The sequence below is a fragment of the Peromyscus maniculatus genome, chromosome 8, assembly GCF_049852395.1.
Source record: "Peromyscus maniculatus bairdii isolate BWxNUB_F1_BW_parent chromosome 8, HU_Pman_BW_mat_3.1, whole genome shotgun sequence".
In the NCBI taxonomy this organism is placed as follows: Eukaryota; Metazoa; Chordata; class Mammalia; order Rodentia; family Cricetidae; genus Peromyscus; species Peromyscus maniculatus.
Window position 1 is genome coordinate 12,692,611 of NC_134859.1, and position 22,043 is coordinate 12,714,653.

General features: G+C 53.3%; 2 protein-coding genes across 6 annotated transcripts; both read right to left on the reverse strand.

Moving 5' to 3' along the window:
- Positions 1-612: 612 nt before the first annotated feature.
- Amdhd2 (amidohydrolase domain containing 2) lies at positions 613-10,156 on the reverse strand. 5 transcript variants are annotated; one of them, XM_076577995.1, is made up of 11 exons: positions 9,910-10,096; positions 9,534-9,670; positions 9,316-9,455; positions 3,538-3,592; positions 3,207-3,341; positions 3,041-3,129; positions 2,814-2,958; positions 2,636-2,743; positions 2,424-2,492; positions 1,453-1,554; positions 613-864 (listed from the first exon to the last, which is right to left on the reverse strand). In XM_076577995.1, exons 1-11 carry the CDS (start codon positions 9,990-9,992, stop codon positions 776-778), a joined length of 1,152 nt encoding a protein of 383 aa, XP_076434110.1. In that variant the 5' UTR covers positions 9,993-10,096; the 3' UTR covers positions 613-775. The 5 variants fall into 5 exon arrangements, with proteins under 5 accessions (XP_076434110.1, XP_006979014.1, XP_076434109.1 ...); XM_006978952.4 differs by having other exon boundaries at positions 3,207-3,419; positions 9,910-10,095; XM_076577994.1 differs by lacking the exon at positions 9,534-9,670 and having other exon boundaries at positions 9,910-10,156.
- A 36-nt stretch (positions 10,157-10,192) lies between these two features.
- Positions 10,193-15,365, reverse strand: Atp6v0c (ATPase H+ transporting V0 subunit c). The gene is made up of 3 exons (XM_006978950.4): positions 15,102-15,365; positions 11,029-11,212; positions 10,193-10,938 (listed from the first exon to the last, which is right to left on the reverse strand). Exons 1-3 carry the CDS (start codon positions 15,178-15,180, stop codon positions 10,734-10,736), a joined length of 468 nt encoding a protein of 155 aa, XP_006979012.3. The 5' UTR covers positions 15,181-15,365; the 3' UTR covers positions 10,193-10,733.
- Between the last annotated feature and the right edge of the window lie 6,678 nt (positions 15,366-22,043).

Here is a 22,043-nt window from a genome sequence, read left to right on the forward strand (position 1 = left end):
TTGTATGCCCTGCCCAGGTGGTACTAACAGAACCAACGGAGCAAACAGAGCCACAAGGCCCAGAACCGCCCAGCAGCACCAGGCAAGGTGTGCCACAGCCACCAAACATGGAAATGAGGGAGGATTTGTCAGTTGTTGGGGTCTTTGAAAGAAGATACCACAGGGAATGGAACTTCTGATTATCCAAGAAGGTGCTAGGCAGGTCTGGCAGGTCAGGGAACAGTGGGTGGAGTCCTAGGCTCAAATCGGAGGCCCTGAAGGCACCCGTTCCTGCTAAGCAAGCCTGGGCCCCAGGGCCAGCATGCGGACACTCTCTAATGCTGCAGCAGAGGGCCTGGAGCCATGGCTTCCATTCTGCCCATCTAGCTCAGGGTCTGTCTCCAGTCTCCCCAGTGCTTCCCTCCAAACTCACTCCACTCACGTCCAACCCTAACATCTTCCTGGGGGTCTACAGGCCTCAAAACAGATCTGGCCGACAGAGGAGGTGCCATATAGTATATCCAACCCTTCCTGGTCCCAAGCTAAATCCCATCCCAGAAGGTCCCAGGGCAACAGTGAACATCAGCAGCCCTGCTGAACATTAAGTATAACTCAAAGCACAACTCAGACAAGTCAAGTCCTACTGTCTGTATTTATGCCTCCAGTGGAGTGATGAGGTTGTGCGTGAGACCTGGGGCATGGCTCCCAGCTTGCTCGCTGGAAAGCAGCTCCCTGGACTGCCTGGGCTGTCAGTGTCCAGCTGGAACCACGTGTCCTTTCCAGCCAAGATCCTCAGTCACGGCCCAGCTTCCTCTGCCTGCCACACCAGTTCACCCGAGATGTAAGTGGCTTGGACATGGAGGGAGTCGTCAAGCACCACAAAGTCTGCGGCAGAACCAGAAGGTGAGGGGAAACATAGTAGGACCACCCATACCCCTACTGTGGTCATCCCTTACAACTGAGTGGGGAAACTGAGGCCCAAGAACAGGATTTGGATTCGTAGAGGAGCTGGAGTCAAGAGCATCAACTTGTCACAGCTGGGCACAAGTGATCCCTGACCCTCACCTGGCCTGATCTTAGATGCCAGAGCCAATGTGTGATAGCACATGCCAATAATCCAAGAACTCAGGAGGCTGAGGCAGGAGGATTACCATGAATTTGAAGCTAGCCTGGTCTACACAGTGGGTTGCAGGCCAGCCAGGGCTACATAATAAGACCCTGTCTCAAAAGAAAACAAACCCGAGCCAGCCGGGAGATGGCTGAGTGGGTAAAGGGACTTGCCTCCAAGACTGACTTGTGTTTGAACCCTGGCACTCACGTGGTAGGAGAGAACCAACTATAGCAAGCTGTCCTCTGACCTTACAAGTGAGTGGCGATACACACAGAAATAAAGGTAAAAGTCCATGGTGGGACCGCCCCTGAGGAGCAGGGGCAGAGAAGACCCACCCCCTTGAGCCCTATATGGGGCCTCACCTGCATCAGCACCAAAGTCCAGGTTCCCCTTGGTCTTCTCCAGCCCTAGCAGCTGGGCAGGGTGGAGGGATGCAGCTTCCAGAGCCGACTCCACACTACAGCCTGCTCAGGAACACACCGTGGTGAGCAGCCACAGCCCTTCCTACAAGCAACTCCAAGCAAGTCCAGGAATGGCCTTGGACTCTGCAGCAGCTCAGGAAGGGCCCTCACTCCCCTAGCCTTAGGAGACACTGCCCACCACTCCCTTCCCAGCCCACTCATCATCCCAGCTCTACAGGGAACCTATTCTCTCAACAGACTAGACATGGGGCGTTAGAGTGTGTTCACTGGTGTGTGGTCCTAGACTCTCCTGCCTACTTCTAGCAAAAAAGTCATACCTGAGTCACCATGTCACCAATCCAGATGCCAAATGGGGCCTTGTACTCTGAGCAGGGCCTAACCTGAGGCCCAGTGACCATATTCACTTTACTGGAACACTTCTTGCCAGGATACAGTTATCTCCTTTGTCCCAGGCTATCTCCAGCCTATTTGCTCTACCATTTCCCACATTTAGAATGACACTCAACCCTGACATGCTGACAGATATTTAGGGGCAGAACCTGCTCCAGGCCCCAGAATACCACTTTCACTCCACCCCATGGATACCGCCTCTGCAGCTTTCCACTATCCCATGGGCCTAGGGCCTTGGTCCTTCTATGATCAATGTGACCCTGCTCCTCCATGGGGTCACAGCTTCACACTGTTCATCATCCTGGACCTAGTGACTGGCTGTTCACCATTCTTCCATAGCCGGAGCTCTATTTGGGAGTGACCATGGTCATTTCCATCTGCCAGAAATCACAGCTCCCCAGCTCCTAGTTTATAGGTAGTTAGAGGATGTCAGCACAGAACTCCAATTTCTCTACCTCCCTTCTAGTTTTCCCCAGATATAGCCTCTGCCCTCAGACACCTAGGAACACCAGCCTACTGACCTGTGGCCTGCAGGAAATGCCGGATGCAGACATCCATGGGGGCTATGCTGCCACATAGTGTCTTGGTGCCTTGAGAGCAGAAAGGCCAGGATTGGAGGAGGGAGTTTCTGCGGGCCTGGTAGCCCAGTGGACAAACAGGGCATACCCAAGTTCTGCCCCACTCCAGGGAAGAGCCAAGAGATTCTACGTATGTGAGTACAGGAGTCACTCACCTGCAATGTGGGCTATTAGCCCATCTACCTCCACCTCCTGTTGTCCCAGCGTATGGCGGCCATTGCCCAAGCCCAGGGCAGGGACAGCGTCAGTGACCAGCACCAGCCCTGGGGGAGGAGGTGGCTCAGGACCTGGCCAGCTGTTATCCTACTTGCCCTACCCTGGCCAGCTACTCACCCTGGGGATGAGCCCGGTGAGCAATGCGCAGAGCTGCAGGGTTAGTGTGTATGCCATCAGCAATCATCCCATAGAAGATGCAGTGGCCTGGGGGCAGCTGGTCACTGGTGAGAAGCCCTACTATGCCTGGGTCACGGTGGTGGAACTAAGTAGGGCAGGAGGGAATAACTGAGTGATGGCAGTGGCCACTGAGTCCCCTTCCACCCACAGGTCGGGGTGACACTCACAGGCAGCATGGCATTGAAGAGGTGGGTGATGAAGGTGGCCCCATTCTGCACTGCTTCTTCTGCAGCCGCCAGGTCAGCCACTGAATGCCCTGCACGGGGGACCTAAGATCAGCTTCTGCAGCAGCTGGGCACCTTGAGCAGGCAACCCTGACAAGTGGCCTCTCACCTAAAGACACACAGATGCCTTGGGCTGTCAATGCCTGGATCACTTCAAGGCTCCGGTCTAATTCAGGGGCAAGTGTCACAATGCGGACGTTGTCCAGGGACCCATAAGTGGCCAGCACATCATGAAAAGCATTGGCTTCAAAGGAGCGGAGGTAGGCCTCAGGGTGTGCACCCCGCTTCTCCCGGCTGATGAATGGGCCCTCCAAATGCACCCCTGAGGGAAGGGGCAAGGGTGGTTCCAGCAGGCACTCCCACCTAGCAGTCCCACCCCAGTCCCTCTCAACCTGCCCTCCCTTCCCAACTGGACATTCTGAAGGATGTTAACCACTCACCAAGGACCCCTGCCCCATGGGGACCTCCACTCTTCACAGGAATCTGAGGAAGGACCTAGGGGGAACCAGCTGTTAAAGCTCTGCCCCCCACAACTCAGCACCCAGAAGCCACAGCTAAACCAAGGTCAGATCTTCAGGTCAGGGTTTAAGCCCCTGGCTGCTGCAGCCCAGCCCAGCCCAGCCCAGCCTTACTGTCCTTCCCCACTGGGGCTGGGAGAAGGATGAAGGTCCCCCTCCTGCCCCCCCCCCCCCCCCCCCGCAGTGATCAGGAGCAGGAAGAAATGGCAACAGGGAATACTTGATAACCTGCCCTGAGGACCAGGAGGTGAAAGAAAGCATCCCCAGGCCACAGAAGCACCAAGGGCTGCTCCAACCTGCTCTGGTCTTCAAAGTGCCTTCTGCCAAACAGCCAGGATACAGTGGTCAAAGCCCTGGGAAAATGACTGCAGCCTCCCTAAGCTGCAGGGCAAGGAAGCCGGGATGGGGCGGCAGGAGGAAGGCAGGGCAGAAGCAGAGGGTTGGAGGCTGGGGAACTCAGTGTAGGTGGGGATGGCTCAGCACCACAGGCCAGCCCACTCTGACCAGGAAGTTCACAGCCTCAGGAAAGAGTGACCAGCACTCACTTGGTCTTGGAGACGACCAAGTATAGCCATAACCCTTCCTCCAGACCCTTCAGCTAGGAAGTCCCCAGACAAAACAGTGATACCCTCCCTCGGAATTACTCATTCCCAAGAGAAATAAAGGACATTTAAGACCCTTAAGCTGGGTATGGTAGTGCATACCTACAATCCCAAGCACTTGGCAGGTAGAGGCAGGCCAGCAGGCTGGCGTCAGCTATGTATAAGTTCATGGCCAGCCTAGGATACATGATACCCTGTCTCAAATTAACCAAAACCAAACCCACACTTAAATCTGAGACAAAGAATGAGAGAAGGGCAGTCAGTCAGACTCTGAGAACAAACAGGTGGACTCTGGACACATCTTGGTTGGAGAGGACTCAGGAAATTCAGAACTCACAGAACCTGGTACCATGAAAAACGGGCTGGGGGCAGGACTGGAAAGGGGGCCTCAGTAGAGGCAAGTGAGGTGGAATATAAATATCGAGGTTTATGTCCTAAAAGGGTCTCATAATAGCTCCCTCTGAACAAAACAAGACGCTTCCAGGGAATCTCACAAGTCCCAGAGACAGGACCTTGACAGCACAAAGTACCTCACAAAGCTCCCCTCAAAGGGTAGGTGTTCCTTGTGGCCTGGTAGTGCTAGCCACAAAACAGCCCACACTGAGTTCCCCAAGGAGCAGAGGAAGGAACACCAAGATGACCAAGCCAGCAGAGAGAAGATGCCAAGACAGGACACAGGAAAAAGCCAACCCTGATACCCTCAGGCAATGAGGTCTTATAGACATGAATAGCCGGAGCAGGATGTCAGAGAGCAACATTCGCTCATCCAAACTCAAAGGTATGCAAGAATCCCATGGGATGAACTCAAGATAGAAGCTGAGGAAATGTCTAGAAAGTGGTGCCAAGAAGAAAGAAGATGAGAAGAAATGAGAACAGACCTAGAAAGTCCAACAGTAGACTCAGTCTCCCACAGAGGGACAGTGAAATGGGAAAACAGTCACCAAGGAAACAATTCAACAGAAGCTTAGAAAGCCTCAAGCTGGTGGGCCCGAGAGATGTCTCAGCTGTTAGGAGCACTGGCTGCTCTTCCAGAGGTCCTGAGTTCAATTCTCAGCACCTACATGGTGGCTCACAACCATCTAAATAAGATCCGGTGCCCTCTTCAGGCAGAACACTGTGTACATAATAAATAAATAAATCTTAAAAAAAAAAAAAGCCTCAAGCAAAACTTTCCATTATGTCCAGCAGGCAGCAAAATGTGATAGACACCTCATCCCCATGGCATGACACCATGAGATGTCAGGTCTAGGGTGACATCTTCTAAGCGTCTGAAGAGAGAGAGTAGTCCTCACAAAGGATCAAGGAGCAAACAGGTGTCTTCCTACTTCTTAGCTACAATATGAGAAGTCTAGAGAGTAGACACAGGCCAGGCACGATGTCACACTCCTTCAGTCCCAGGACTTCAGTCCCTGGCAGCTCTCTGTGAGTTCAAGGTTAGCTTGGTCTACGTGGAGTTCCAGGACTGACAGAACCACAGAGAGACCTTGTCTTAAAACACACAAACAAGACAGTAGACACAGCACTGCTTTTAACGTTCTAGAGACGCTGGTGCAATGCTGTCTATTTGTTGTCCCCATACTCGGGAGATCAACTGAGTCCAAGAGTTTGAGACCTGTATACAACATAGCAAGACCCTCCCCCCATCAAAGCAAAAAGGGTTGGGCTGGAGAGATGGTCAGCGGTTAAGAGCACTGTCTGCTCTTCCAAGGGTCCTGATTCAAGTCCCAGCAACCACATGGTGACTCACAACCATCTGTAATGAGATCTGGTGCCCTCTTCTGGCCAGCAGGCATACATGCAGACAGAACACTGTATACATAATAAATAAATTTAATCTTAAAACAGCAAAAACAACAACAAAAAGGGTAAAGTGAGGCTGGGTACATCCCAGTAGTTTTTTGCTTGGAGATGCAGGGCACTGACAGAGCACTGCTTAGCATGTCCAAGGTCCTGGGTTCAATCCTCAGTACCACAGGCATATGTTTATTTTATGAGTGCCTGTATATATATGCTTGCAAGCTACATGCATGCCCTCCTGGTGCCTGTAGGGGCCAAAGAGAGCGACAAATCCCCTGGAACTGGAATTACAGAGTAGTTATGAGCCACGTGATGTGGGTGCTAGGAACCAAACCTAAATCCTCTGCAAGAGCAAGTAAGTGTACTTTGATATTTGTCAGCCCGAACACAAATTTTCTTCCTAAACCTCTAACCAAAACCATGGCTCAGGGGAATACAGGTACAGCCAGGAGTGGTGGTGCACGCCTTTAGTCCCTGCCCTGGGAGACAGAAGCAGGCTGATCTCTGGTTCCAGGCTAGCTTGGTCTACACAGTGAGTTCCAGGACAGCCAGGACGACCCAGAGAGACTGTCTCAAAAACAAACAAAAGAGAATAAAGGTAGGGATAGGCCACGGCTTAGTGCTTAAGAGCGTGTACTGCTTTGCAGGAGAGGACTAGGTTCGGTTCTCAGTGCCCACATCAGGTGGGGCACAACCATCTGTAACTCCAGCCCCAGGGGAATCTGATACCTCTAGTCTCTGAGGGCACCTGCACTCACATACTCACATGCACACATACATACCTACACATAACTGAAAATGATAAATCTTCAAAGAAGCAGCAGCAGCTGCTGCTGCCACCACCTGCAGGTGACTTAGCAGCTTAAAAAATAAGGAAAGAGCTAGGCATGATAACATGTGGGGGTCTGAGCCTCAACTACAAAGTGAATTCATTCTAGAATACATTAAGTCCTTGGCTCAAAAAAAAAAAAAAAAGGAAAGGTGAAATGGCTCCTAGGGTGAAGGCGCTTGCTGCTGAGCCACCTGAGTTCAGCTGCCAGGATCCGCATGATGGAAGGAGAGCATCATTGCCGTAAGCTGTCCTGACTTCCGTTTGCATACCATGAAGTGAGTGAATGCGGGCACAGGTACACAGACACCCACTACCTTCTAGAAAAGCACTTTGAAAGACAAAGAGAGCACATCAGAGAGGACAGGGTAAACAGAGGCAGATGCTGGGGTGAAGGGAATGAGAGGAATGCAGGGGTGGACAGAGTGGCAGACATCCATCCCTCCCAAGGTGCCCGACCTTCATCAGCTAACAGACTGAAGCAGAAAACAATGTCCTCAGATCTGCCTTCTTTGTTTGTTTGTTTTGGTTTTTCGAGACAGGGTTTTTCTGTGTAGCTTTGCGCCTTTCCTGGAACTCACTCCGTAGCCCAGGCTGGCCTCAAACTCACAGAGATCCGCCTGGCTCTGCCTCCCGAGTGCTGGGATTAAAGGCGTGTGCAAACACCACCTGGCTCACTCTCTCTCTCTCTCTCTCTCTCTTTTTTTTTTTAAAGATTTATTATGTGTACAGTGTTCTGTCTGCTTGTATGCATGCAGGCCAGAAGAGGGCACCAGATCTCATTATAGATGGTTGTGAGCCACCATGTGATTGGTGGGAATTGAACTCAGGACCTCTGGAAAAACAGCTAGTGATCTTAACCGTTGAGCCATCTCTCCTTGCCTTCTTGAAGCGTAGGTAGAAGAGTAAACCTCAGGAAAAGAGGGGGTACTTTCAATGAACCAGACCTTGATGGAGATACCGGAGTAGTACCTGGACAAGTGGACAAGCCCCTTGGTGAGAAGGGGCCCTGGAGGAAGTTAAGGAACACAGGGTGTGTGTGTGGGGGGGGATGTGGGGGGTGGTGGCTGAGGATAGAGTCTCTTGGTTTCTAATACAATGGGGCATTATGTTTTTATACTCAAAGCTACCCACTCTCTGCCATCACTTCCTACCCGCCTCCCAAGGCCTTCATCCTGAAAGTGTTTTCCGAGGTCTGCAGTGGGGTGCCAGAAAGAAAACTTGAGGAATGTTAGCCACTACTCCTACTGAGGGAGAGCCACTGCCTTGCACCTCACGCCAGTCAAACCTGCTGCAAGAGGGAAGCCCGGGGGTGTCGGGGCAGGGCTAACAGGAGACCGAGGCCTTCCTGGAAGAGCTGGGGAGGGGATGCCTGAGCCTGCTGGGATGTGCCTGGGGAGAGAAGCAGCTTGACTGGCAGGAAGGGAATGTGGTGGTGAAGGGGACCATCCTGGTACCTATCACCGTGAAAGGTGACTCTGGCAAGACCCAGAGTCTGTGAGGTCGGCAGGCAGAACCGAGTGCCTATCTGCACTTTTGACAGCAGGGTGGGAGAGCTGCGGGGAAACTTCCAGAAAGACCTCTCTGGTTAACATTCAAGGAATGCTTAGCTTAGTATGTCTCAAGCACCCACTGACTGTTCTCACGCTAGGTTTAATGAAATTGAGGCTCAGAAGTGAGTACGGCTGTCCCAAGTCTTCCAAGGGTTGCAAGTCAGGAGGCCAGAGTGAAGCCTATGGAAGCAAGGCACAGCCCAGTCAGTACTTGTGGCCTCCTACTCTGGCTCTGTGTCTACACACCCAGAAGGGGAAGCGCAGGCAGTCACACACTCCTGACCCCATAATGGATCCTGTACTGAGACAACAGAGCAGGAACAGGAAGAGCCTGTTCAAGTACCGTAACAGCATTAATTTACTAAACTCATCAGCTGTGCCACACTGCAGAAGAGACCGCCGCATTTTAAAGCAAGAGTTCAGGACTAAGGGATAAATGGGCGGAGTGCACACAAACTGCTCTGGAACGACGCCGAAGACGACACGCTAAGCAAGCCCGGGAAACGTGGGAAAGCCTTCACAGGAACACTGAGCAAAGACAACAGCCCTCTGGATGGAAGGCGGAGGGAGAGGGATGCAGGACAGTAGGCAGTACATAGGAAGAGCAGCTCCTTCGTGAGTCACGTAATACAGGCAGGTTAGGGAGGAAGAGCCTGACTAGAGACAATGGCTGTGGCAGAATTCCAGGCAACCTTAATTCAGGAGGCCCAGGGGCCGCCTCCAGGGCGTTGGGAGGGTGTGGCAGATGAGGACGGTGAGAGAAAATATGTGGTAACTGCACTGGCAGCCGCAGAGACCAGACAGGGGGGAGGGGGTCCCCTCTGGAGGGCGGCCAGAGGCTAGGCCTGATTAGAAGGAAATGCGACTGCCCCTGGGGGGAGGGGTCCCTTTGCTCAGGGCCAGAGCAGCCTCATCTCACCTTGTGATAAACCTCTGGTGGGGAAGTGACCAGGGTGGGACAGAAGGAGGTGACACCGTGGGACAGGATCCTCTGGGCCACTAGGGCGATCCCAGAACCCACGTCCTCCGTGGCCCTGGAGAAGTCAACACCAAATCCACCTGTGGCCACAGAAAACAAGGGGTAGCACAATGCTCAGAGCTCCTCCCCTAGGTTCCCTGGCCCAAGCCAGGCCGCACCGTTCATCTGCACATCGATAAAGCCGGGAGCCAGGATGTGGCCTCCGCAGTCCCGCTGCTCATCAGCCATGCGCCTCTCCTCAAAAAACAGCTTCTCTGGGTCCAGGATGCGGCCCCCGCGCACCCACAGATCCTCCCTGAGGGCAGAGCAGTCGGCACTGGGTCACCACCAGGCCCTGGGACCGTCCGTCCCCTAGTTCTCTCTCGCTCCCAGCTTGTCCCCAGCCACACTCCCAGGTTGGTCCTGCCCTCCACATTCCTGGTTCCCACACCCGACCCAGCCCTACCGCTCCTCGGCCCTACACTCCGGCCCCTCCCTGAACCCCACACTGCGGTTTCACCAGTCCTACACCGGGGCAAACCCCGCAGCCCAGACCTGAGCAGCGTGCCGCCGCGCAGGATGCGGCAGTTGGTGAACTGGCGCACCGGGGCCACCGCTGCCAATTGGTCGCAACGCATTCCGAGCTGTGCCGAACCCAGCAGGCTTTGGGAGAAAGCCCGCAGTTCCCGGTGCACTGGCAATCGGAAGCAGGGACAGGCCGCACCACGTGACTCTCAACAGAAAGGCTGTCACGTGGGCTACGCGCCCACGTGACCACAGACCACATGATCTAGCAACCCGCCCACACAGCCCACAGAGGCGCCAGAACACAAGGCAGTCACATCCAAGAAGTTTTATTGGACACAGCTGGGAGCCAGCCCTGATGAGCAGTTAACACTCTGCCCTCCATCCTGGCTGTCCAGGGCTGGGGGGAGGGCGGCTCCATCCAAGGAGTCTCAGCAACAGGAACCCCACAAGGCAACACTTTACTAATGATTACTATATAGTTGGGAGACAGGGCTGCTCCACAGACGCATGAATAGGTCAAATCTTTTATAAATAAACATCCAGTGAAGAGAAAAATGACAACTCTAGTTTATCCTTATACACAGAGCACTCTAGGGCGGTGGGTGGGGTAGCCAGAGGCTGACATCCTCACTGGTCAGGGGCCTGGATGGGAGATGAGTGGGCCCAGATGTCCACAGCACGGGGCGGCAGGGGCCAGGCGGGGGCAACAGACAATGGGCACTAGGACACTGCGCATTTACAAGACCAACTACTGAGGGGGCAGCTGCCCGTGCGTGTGTGTCAGGCTGTTCGTTCTGGAATGAGGAGGGGTGGTCTTTACATCCTATCCTGTGACTGGTGGTGGGAAAGGGCTACTTTGTGGAAAGGATTAGGGCCACGATGAGACCGTAGAGGCCGAGCACCTCCGCGAAGATGAGGATCAGGATCATGCCCACGAACAGTCGTGGCTGCTGGGCAGTGCCCCGAACACCGGCATCCCCCACGATGCCAATGGCAAAGCCAGCAGCCAGGCCACTCAGCCCCACACTCAGGCCAGCACCCAGCTGAAGAAAACTCCTGGGAAGAGAAGAGATACAGGCCGTCAGCAATCTGCCTGTCCACAGGGAAATGATGCCCTTCGCCTGCCGGTCCAGGCCCCGCACTCACCTGTAGAGGGTGATGCCGTCAGTCAGGGAGTTGGCGATAAGTACTGCCACCACCAGGCCATAGATGGCGATGATCCCAGCCATAACCACTGGGATGATGGACTTCATGATCATCTCTGGCCTCATGACCGACATAGCCGCGATGCCGGTGCCACTCTTGGCTGTGCCATAGGCGGCTCCCATGGCTGTGGAGGGAGAGATGAAGTGAGCCCAGAGCGGACGGAAGCACACCGGGAAGGCTCCCCAAGTGACCACCCACTGGGGGAATAACTACCACTGCAGCCACCTCCCTCTGCACTAGCAGAGCCCCAGCCTCCGAGTCCACTTCTGCTGCAACAGTTCTGTGGTCATCAAGGCTCCGGGTCTGCTGTGAAACCAGCCTTTGTTCCCTAGCATCCCTTCCCTAGCTTGTGACCTCTGGCAACAGTCACAAGGAAAAGAGGCAGGGGCCAACCAAAGGCCTGCTGCAGACTGAGCATCTGTCTCACACCCCAAGGTGCAGGCACTTCAAGCATAGGAGGACTACCTCTCAGCTGCCTTAGAGGCCAATCTAGGGTCAGTCAGCCCCTGCCTGCAGCGGGGCCTTCAAGCCTTCCACTACAGGACAACAGGGTGAGCTGTCTCCCCGGAAGGTGTCCCCCACTCCAACCGCCCCAGGAGATGCTGCCTTCCTTTCAGGACTTTTCCCTCTCCTGTCTCAGGCCTTGAACTCCGATTTTCTCATCTCTGCCGCCTGTTCTCCAGACCCTGTAAGAACTATTCAACTACTCAAACAGGTGACACAGGCAGTCTCCAAACTGTCTGCCCAGGGCACCCATGCCTGGCCATTCTGGGAGCAGTCTACAACCGTGCACAGAAACACAGGCCAGAGGTAAAAAGGACATCAACAGCCCCAGTCACTCTACATCATTCGTTGACCTCGATGGACCACAAATATTCCTACTGTGTGCCCAGTGCCGAGTAAGGCAAAGGTCAGAAGGGCTCTCGGTCCTCTCAGAGCTCGGGGACCAGCAAGAAGACAGTGAGTCAACACATTAACATATCCAGGAAGGGAAGAAAACGGAGTGGGGAGCTCCACCACGGGGAGAAGGGTGGAGAGAGGATCACAGAGTGAGGAGATAAGGTAAGCAGCAGAGCAAAGGAAAACCAGGCAAAGGGCAAGATTCTTGACAGCACATTCAGGCACCAAGCAAGACAGTGCTAGATGAGATCACCTGGAAGAGTCAGGGACTAGGACAGACAGCCTGTCCCTTCTACAGCACCTTTAGATGCCCAGACACTGCCCGACAAAGACTTGCATCACCTTAGGTTTCAAGTCCTGGGTCCATTTCAGAAGATACTTCCTGGAACTGTTCTGGTCACAATGCATTTCTTAGGCTCCTAGTGCAAGCCAAGTTCACACTTAAGCTTCATCACAGTGCAAAAGGTGAGTGCCCCAAGGGCTCCCACTCCTGAGGACACGGCACTAAACTTTGAGAATACAGGTTGCCATGGGTACTGTGAAGGTGGGAACCGAACACAATGAATTCTGCACCCCAAAAGGTGGGACTCTGAAAAAGGCAAGGAGCTGAGCTGGTCCTTTCCCAGAGTACGTAGGTACATCATGGGGCTGAAGAATGGGTGGCAAGAAGAGAGATGATGAGAAACAGGGACGCCATCAGGGGCCAAGGCAATAGGAGATAAAAATTAGCCTAGGCCCCGACAGTAGCAGGTATCCCGAAGGCTAAGCCTGAAAGGCTGCAGAAGGGAGAGCTTCTGACAAGACCAATGCAATGGGGCAGAGAGAACCAGGTCTGGAGGCATTTCCAGGAAACCAAGCAAATACAGGGGCGGGGGAGGGGAGTCAGAGAAAAGAAGCATCTGGCAGTTTCATGGAGAACATGATGAAGAAAGAACCAACAGGATATTTGTCATGAGAAAAAAAGGGAAGCTAAAATGTGAGCAGGGAATGGAGGCCTCAAAAATGTGTGCAGACTTCATTTAGTTAAAGAACAATGGTCTTTAAACTTGGTTACTTAAGTCTGAGAGGCCATGGGGCCAGTCACTGAGACTAAGCTTCGAGTGAGTCCCCCAGCAGCAACACCAGAGGCCAGAGAGATTTCTTTAGGTAGTGGCAGGACAAAGACATGCTATAGAATAGCAAGCTTGGAAGGAAAAAATGAAGGTGATTCAACTGGCCAAGAAAGAGGCTAACCTCCACAGGACTGTGAGAGGCTTGTGTGAAGGAATGGTACTGACAGCATGGAGGTTTCAGTGCCCAGAAGCCAGAGTCAGGAAGGAAAGCCTAGACCAGCAATACTCAGTTTTCAATAGTGCAGAGACACCTGTTGGCCAGATTTGGCACATGCAAATGATAGAACAGGTTCAAGAAGCTGGGTGCAGAAAAGAACTCTGGACAAATTTGGAGTTGCAGGAGCCATGGTGACAGCTAGACATCATGAGCTCCACAGGTCAGGGATATTGTTTCGTTCACTGATGTTCCCCCAGTATCTGGGACACAGTAAGAACTCCAGAAAGATGTGCTGAATTAATGTATGAATGAGTGACAAGCACAAAAAGCAATCACAGGTGGCCAAATTGGGGGAGCCTATGGACATACTCTGAGGCAAAGGGCAGAAGGAAATGCTTGGCAACCTTCTCTAAGGAGCCCTCAAGTGTGGGGAAAGCAGGCATGGTCTGGAGGAGGAAAGGAGAAGTCCAGACCACATCTCCCACCACAAATGATCCCTTAAGCCAGTGATGTGGGAAGAGCAAGGTCCTCTCAGCAGCACCTGACAGGCCCAGGCAGGGGAGGTCACCAAGACAGACAACCTCCCACCCCAATCTGTACCCTAGAGGTGTTTACAGTCAACAGACACTGTTTGGAGTTCAAACTCTCCATGTACCTGCATGGAGGGCCAGCCTCTCCATCTGCCAGCTAGGGTGGGGCAGGGCGAGGTCATTTAAGCCAAAGCCCAGACCTTCCAGAGGAGGCCCAGACCAGGCCAGACCAGTCCCTGGGGGCTGTGACTTACCTCCCTCAATCCCACATTCTTGGGTCTGGCCCAAAGGCTTTTCTCCCAGGAAGGCCAATTTTCACTAAATTCGACACCTTAGAACTGTCAAGGCCCAACTTCATAAGCAAGGTGCCATCAAGAACCTTGCCAGGCTCTTCCCTCTCTGAGCAAGGCAGCATCTACCACTTCCAGCCCCTCACCCCCCTAGGAGAGGAAGGTCATTCATTCACTCATCCATTCATTAGGGCCAGGACTGAAGATCAAAGACCTAAGCACATAAAGGCTGAACTCCAATGCCACCATTTCACCTACCTCAAAACACACTCACTCAAGCAAGCATCCACTCAAGCAAGCATCCACTCAGGTGCTGCTCCCTAGACGAACCCCACTTCCCCAGGCTCTAACCTGAGTCCTTGCAGGTTCCCAGGACCAACCCCTCAGCCCAGTTTTCCCAACCAGCCCACACCGATGACAGAACTATTGGGAAACCGAGACAAGTCTCAACCGGAAACACCTGCCTCACCCAGGGTACAGACCCACCTGACCCCCAGCTGCTCGGCCGCCATCAAAGCCGGGTTTTTGGACCTTAGCGGGGACATAGGCTCGTTCTGGCCAAGAGGCCAAGGACTCCCCGTACGGGGCCCGCCGCAGCCTACGAGCGGGCGCCTTTCAAGATGTGATGTCACACCTGCCCGCAGAACGCGGGGTGCGGAGCAGGCGCAGCAGCCAGCACAGGATCGTGCGCCGCCCCCCCCGCGCCCCCACCCCACCCTCATGCCTACTTGCCGGGGCTAAAATGGCAGCCACACCACCGCCCCACCCCCGCACAGACGAGGCTCGGCCGGCGGGCTGACGGAACCCGCACCCCGACCCGGCCCGCCAGCCCCGGTGCGCCTCCCATTCCACCGTCCCCGCCGCCATGGGGCTGACCCCCCACCCGCCAGGCCCGACACCCACGGGCCCGGGTGACGTCACGGTGACGTCACGCCCAGCCCCCAGCGAGCAGCGGGCTCGAGTCCCGCACCGCTTAGGCGCCCCCCCCCCCCGGGCTCCTCCTGCTGCTGCGACCGATGCTCACCGCTAAAGACCATGGCGGCCGAAGCGCCCACGACGGCGAAAAACGCGGCATACTCGGGGCTGTTCTTGATGTCAGCCATGTCTGCAAGCGGGGAGAGGGCAAGCTCGGCCGGCGGCGGGGGTAGGACGGCGGGAGAGCGAGCGGGCAAGCGGGCGGAGATCCTCGAGGCGGCTGCTGCGAAGGCGACGCCGCCAGTCAGCCGCTGCGCTCTAAATACCAGCACCGCAGAGCAAGATGGCGGCCGCGCTCGCGTCACATGATCCGGGCCCCGCCCCTACGGGTTGTACCACTCGGCGCCGGTGGGGGGCGAGGGTCCAGGCTCGCCCGCGAGCCCTTGGGCAGCGTCCGGGCCCTGCCGCCAGCTCGCGGGGCCCGGGGCCCAGCGCTCGGCCTCGCCTGGGCCTTCGCAGGCTCCCTGCCCCGTGCCAACGTCTTCTCAGACCCTCCCGAGTTGTGCCCGCCGGCCCTCGGGGCGGGGCCGTCGCTCGCCGTATTAGCATACGAGGTGGAGCCTAGGCTAGCCCGCCTTCTCTGCGGCTGCGCGGCGCAAGCCGGTGTTCGAGTACCCGGTGGCGTTTTCCCTGCGGTCCCTGCCCAAGAGTGCCAGGCACTTCTGTACAGGGCTCAGGTTCTCACTTGGCCCGGAGAGCTAGGTTCAAGTAGTGGCACTACAGCATCCCATAGCAGAGGAATTCCCTAGTGTGGGGCTGCGCTCTCTCCCCCCGGCCCCCAGGAATGCCACGCCCCAACCCGCCGGGTTTAAAGTGCAACAACCCTAGGTGTTGACCTCCTTCCATTCCAAACCCAGGCTCCTGCAGATCCAGGCCCACTGTCTTCCTCACCTGTCCCCTCCCCCTCCTCTTGCACTAGGGACTCTGACATCAGTTGAGAGGTGTCTGCCCATTAAGACGTAGGCATGACTGATTTTTTTTTCTGTTTTATTTTTATTTATTTGTTGTTTTTGTTTTTTGAGACAGGGTTTCTCTGCATGGCCTGGCTGTCCTGGAACTTGCTCTGTAAACCAGGCTGGCCTCGAGCTCACAGAGATCCGCCTGCCTCTGCCTTCTGAGTGCTGGGATTAAAGGCATGTGCCACCACCAGGCTATTATTTTGTTTTTTAATAGATTTATTTATTTACGCATTTTATGTATATGAGGGTTCTATTTGCATGAATGCCTGCATGACAGAAGAAGGCATCAGATGATTGTGAGCCACCATGTGGTTGCTGGGAATTGAACTCAGGACCTCTGGAAGAGCAGCCAGTACTGTTTTATTTTTGAAACAGGGTCTCACTGTGTAGCTCTGGCTAACCTGGAATTTTCCATGTAGACCAGGCCCTCTGCTTCTGCCTCTTGAATACTTAGCATAACATTTTTTTTTTTTTTTTTTTTTGACGGCATGTCAGCACTAACAACGGTGAAAGGCGACTCGGGTTTCTGAAAGTCTCAGCAAGCTCTGCTTGTCCTTCTACCGCCCATCCAAGGCCCACCTGCAGGGCCTCCTTTCTGGATGGCTGATGGAGGACTGGGTTGCCTAGCAATGGAGTGGCTGAGGCTGCCTCTGCCCTACAGACACCCCTGTAGCAGCCTAGGCACCCCAGCTACCTGCCTCCCCCCACCTGTCAACTCTGGCTGCCTCTTTTCCTTTTCCCTTCCCTTGAGGCTCAAGCGCACCTTCCAAGACCGGGGCTCTCCAAGTGGTTTGTGTGTTAGTACCTTAGCTTTCCATGGAGGCGATGGAGACACCTTCCCATCCTGACCCTCCTGCTACGCTCTTAGCCCCACTTTTCACGACAGAAACCTCCCTGTGCCCCTTCCCCACTTAGCGGAGCTGGGTCTACCACTCTTTAAACTTGCCGGTGGAAGAGGTCTGTTTTTGTTTCAGAGAGGCGGCTACAGAGAGCAGTTCCTAGGGCTCCCTCCACCCGTGTCTCCACCGCTTCACCCCTCCCTCTCCAGCTTCTGGCCCTTGCCTAAGTCACACTGACTGTTATTTCTCCTGCAGTCCTCCAAGCTGAGCCACTAGTTTGCTGACTGGGCCTCCGTACTGGCTGTCTCCATGCTTCCTCCGTCTCCCTGCTCTTTTTCCTGTGTGTGTAGTGCTGGAGAAGTCAGAGAGGGCGCCAGGCCTCCTGGAACTGGAGTTACAGATGGTTGTGAGATGGCGTGTGGGTGCTGGGAACTGAACCCAGGCCCTCTGCAAGGGCAGGGAGTGTCCTTAACCACTGAGCCATCATCTCTCCAGCCCTGGCAGTTTTGTCCACTGAGCCATTGCTCTAGCCCTGACAGTTTTGTTGTGTTTTGTTTTCTCATCATCACTGACTATCCTACAATTCTTTGGTGCTTGATCACATGCCAGACCCTTGTTGGTGCGCTCCCCCTTGCTGCCTCTGATCCTCCAGCACCAGTTCCCTCTTCTCCTTACGTATTCCTCAGAGTCCATTTCCTGCAGAAAGCCCTCCTGCCATCCCTCCCTGTTTCTCCTTGCCCTTCTCTAAATGTCCTCCTCTCACCCCCTTCTTGCTGTCAGTGGAGGTCGTTTGACTCTTTAGTTTTTGTATTCCAGACCCCAGCAGGGTGTCCAGCCGATTTAGGAAACACAGCTAAGAGCACCTATGTGCTGAGGCACCTGAGGCCATTGCTACACCTACTCTTATTCAGTGGGGAAACAAACCTAGGAAGGTTAAGAGCCTCACTCTAGTCACCAACCAGCAAGTGATGGGATTAGAATTCTGATCTAGGGTCTGGGCTAGTGGGCTAAACCGCCAGTTCAGCCACCATCTTTCCCTTGATTCCATCTCATACTTCCCACCTGGATCTCCAGGCACTGTTCAGGGCCCTTACTTTGAGTGGACTCTAGGAAAGAAACTGTAGGGGCATCCCTGCCTTCTCCCTCACTGTTACTTCCCCCTTGGCATGAAATCATAGGTCATGAGTTCTGGCCTGTCACTGTCAGTGGGGATTTCCAGACACTGAGAGGGAGGGGATTTGGAAATGCAAGTTGGAGAGCCATGAGAGGAACAGAGACGGAATGTGGGACCCTCAGCCGATGGCTCTTTCCAGAAATCCCAGAAAAGGAGGCAGAGAATTCTAGGTAATAACATCCCAAACAGCCTTAACCTGGAAAGATGAACTTACTCCAGGGAAGCTATTCCAAGGAAGGCAAGACCAGGTTTGGTCGTCCACAGCTGTCATTCAGCACAGTTGACTGAGGCAGAAATAGTGTAAATTCAAGGCCAGCCTGGATTACACAGTACTGTCTCAAAACAAGCAAACAAAAAGAAAGGGGGCAGAAGGAGGAAAAGCAGGAGAAGAGAAAAATAAGAGGAAGAAGAGGAAGGCAAGAGAAGGAAGAGGAGGGCAGGAAGCAGGGGGAAGGAGAAGCAGCAGCCTTTCAGGAACATTGAGAACTGTGTGTCTCAGGAGGAACCTTGCCAGCAGTCTCCTTCCAAGGCACCATGGAGGCCTGGGGCTGGGGAGAGAGGAACACAAGGACATGGGACAGACAAGGCTATAAAGAGATGGCACCATGGCACCATGCTCTCTAACCCTGGTGAGACAGAACCACGTGTGGCCCGGATGTAGCTGGTGGAAACAAAAAAAACCATAGATAATTGCACTATTTTAGGGAATGGAACATGATTCAAGGCAGCTATTTTTTTTAAACTCAGAAATAGTTTAGCCATGCATGGTAGTGCACATCTGTAACCCCTGTGCTATATAGGCAGATCTTATCCAAAAACATTAAATAAGGCTGGTGGGGGAGGGGTGTGACTTGATGGTAGTGTGTGGGTTTAGCATGCATGGGGTCCTGAATTTAATCCTGAGCACGAGAAATAAATACCTTACAGAATAAGGATCAAAGAAATAAAAACAGGGCTGGAGAGATGGCTCAGTGGTTAAGAGCATTTGCTCTAGCAGAGGGCTGGGGTGCCGTGCCAAGTATCCACAAGACACCTCGAAGTTCTAACTCCTGTTCTAAGGGGTCCTCCGACATCATCTTCTGGTCTCGTGGTGCTCATGCATGCATGCAGGCAAAACGCCCACACAAATTAAAAAAAAAAAAAAAAAAAAACAGCAAAATAAGACCCCTGCTACTCATGGCACACTCATTTAACCCCAGCACTTGGGAAGCAGAGGCAAGAGGATCTCTATGAGTTCAAGACCAGCCTGGTCTACATAGCCAGTTCCAGGACAACTAAAGCTACATATGGAGACCTTGCCTAAAAACAAATAAACAAACAAATAAAGTCCTATAAACACAGGATCTGCCTCTTGCTGCTTGGCTCCTGGACAATTTGAACAGCAAGGGTGGTTTGCAAATCTGCATATAAGACCACAAGAGAGACAATAGATACGTATTTACAAGGCATGCAGCTAGAACGGTCCCAAAGACAGGGCAACCTCTCACTTCTAGCAAAAATTCCAAACTTCAAGAGTTGGTACAAGGGGCCTGACTGGTTCTTCCTCTCTGAAGGAGATCAGGCCGGCAGAGGAAGCTCTGCCACCAGGGGGCAGTGTGAGGCCCTCAGAATAAAGCCAGTTTACTGTAAGCTTGGCCCTGGAAGCAGCCTGTCAGGTGCTGAATAAAGACTCAGTGTTTGTGCTCCCCATCCCCTCCCCCATCTGCCTTTGACCCTATGTCTCCCCACTTGATAACTGGAACACACTGAGTATCTGGAACATATCCCTGGACAAATCTCTAAAACTAAGCCAGAAATGGAGCTGCTAGATGTAGGGGTGAGTACAGAGAGAGGAGTGGCTGGGGGCTCCATCCTGGGGTCCTAGGAAAAGCTGGTCTCTAAATTAAGTCTTAAAATATGAAAAGGCTTTAGGACAGGAAGAAGACAAACCCAGTTTTTATTGTTTGTGTGTGTGTGTGGGGGGGACCTTATGTGACCTAGGGTGGTTTTGTTGTTGTTGTTGTTGTTTTTAAGATGTATTTATTTATTATGTATACAGTGTTCTGCCTGCATGTATCCCTGCGGGCCAGAAGAGGGCACCAGATCTCATTACAGATGGTTGTGAGGCACCATGTGGTTGCTGGGAAATGAACTCAGGACCTCTGAAGAGCAATCAGTGCTCTTAACCACTGAACCATCTCTCCAGCCCCCCCCCTAGGGTGGTCTTGAACCCGATCCTCTGGCTTTTAACTCGCAAATCTTGAGATTACAGGTGTGGTTCATCCGTCTGTGTTCTGGTGCCAATTGTGGTTCTGAGCCTGGCAGTAAGAGAAAGCTGTTTCAGGGGATTCTGGGGGTGCAGGACAAACCTTGGGAACGGCCCTGCACCAGCCATGCAGCAGTTGTTGATTCTGCAGTCAGCTGCACTCCTGCCCTGGAGGGCTGACAGCCCACGGTGGACATCAGAACAGCAGCGTTTTCTTAGGAGCCAGAAAGCTTCCTAACAGAGGTTCTGGATCCATCTGAGGAACTGCAGAAAACCAGTGCTCACTGTAGCTATGCGGGGGTAGCCCTGGGATCAAGGACCTCCTGGCCTAGCAGACAGGGCCTTCTCTAAGTGGGCCAGGCCTCCCAGCATCCTCTGGAGAAATTTTCGATGCAGCAGGAGAGCCTTGAGTTAAGAGGCAGCAGAGGGGAAGACCACAGGCCATACCCACCCTCGTAGCCAACATGGGAAAGAGAACCAGGGAAGAGGAGGACAGTCACTATTCATGGAGAAGCAAACAGGGTCCCGGAGCAGCTTCAGGCTTCGGGCAGGAGCTGTGCCCAGAAGCCTCACAGCAAGGAACTAGACAGGGCAGTGAGCATTTCTGCGCCGTTCAAAGGAAAATGTTCTGCTAGGCCTGGTGGTGCAGCCTGTAATCTCACCTACCTGGGAGGCTGAGGAAGAAGACGACAAGTTCAAGGCCTGTCCAGGCTACAGAGTGAGTTGAAGGATAGCCTGGTCACCTTAGGACACCATGTCTCAAGCAAAAAAGTTTTTTTAAAAAAAAAAGTCTGGGGATATCTCAGTGGTATGTGTAAGACACTACATCAAATTCTCAGTATTGGCCGGGCGGTGGTGGCACACGCCTTTAGTCCCAGCACTTGGGAAGCAGAGCCAGGCCGATATCGGTGAGCTCGAGGCCAGCCTGGTCTACAGAGTGAGTTCCAGGACCGGCACCAAAACTACACAGAGGATCCCTGTCTCAAAAAACCAAAAAATTCTCAGTATCACGACATAAAAAAAGTAGAAGGCATTAGGAAAGATGTTAATATTAACTTATGCAAATGTCCAAGTAACAGTCTCATTTTGAATGAGAAATGTGAGTTTGAGTTTGATTTTTTTTTTTTTTTTTTAATTTGAGACAAGGTTTCTCTGTGCAACAGTCCTGGCTGTCCTGGAACTCACTCTGTAGACCAGGCTAGGTTCCAACTCACAGAGATTAGCCTGACTCTGCCTCCCAAGTGCTGGGATTAAAGGTGTATGTACCACCACCCTGCTGCTTTAAAAAAAAAAAATGATTTCTTTTATGTGCACTAGTGTGAGGGTGTCAGATCCACTGGAACTGGAGTTACAGACAGCCGTGAGCTGCCATGTGGGTGCTGGGAATTGAACCAGGGTTCTCTGAAAGGGCAGCCAGTGCTCTTAACTGCTGGGCCATCTCTCCAGCCATGAGTTTGCTTTTGATGTTGAATTTTACGTTTCACAGGAACCAAGATGACTGGAGACATCTGATAATCCTCACAGTGGTTCTTCTCCATTCTTCATTTACTCCAAATGCCAAACCCTGAGGGCCAAAAGGCAGAAGCAGCAAGGTCAGGAAGCAGGTCACCACAGCTGGCCATGGCAAACGTGGCAGAATATGCACCTGTCTCTGTGGGGTCTCCTTGTCACGGTTGTGATGGGCTGGCGCAGGCTTCCCCTCTACTTGAAGAGGGCAACAGATCCTTAGTCTATGCTTTCTCCTCAAGAGATGGACAGTATATCCAGGGAGAAC

Coding starts and splice junctions, on each gene's coding strand:
- Atp6v0c (XM_006978950.4), bottom strand. CDS start 15,180: ATGGCTGACATCAAGAACAGCCCCGAGTATGCCGCGTTTTTCGCCGTC. Junction 11,213..15,101: donor GGCCGCCATGGTCTTTAGCG/GTGAGCATCGGT, acceptor CTCCCTCCACAG/CCATGGGAGCCGCCTATGGC. Junction 10,939..11,028: donor GACGGCATCACCCTCTACAG/GTGAGTGCGGGG, acceptor TTCTCTTCCCAG/GAGTTTTCTTCAGCTGGGTG.
- Amdhd2 (XM_042283669.2), bottom strand. CDS start 10,141: ATGTGGTCTGTGGTCACGTGGGCGCGTAGCCCACGTGACAGCCTTTCT. Junction 3,420..3,537: donor CCATGGGGCAGGGGTCCTTG/GTGAGTGGTTAA, acceptor CCCTTCCCTCAG/GGGTGCATTTGGAGGGCCCA. Junction 1,555..2,423: donor GCATTTCCTGCAGGCCACAG/GTCAGTAGGCTG, acceptor GTTCCTGAGCAG/GCTGTAGTGTGGAGTCGGCT.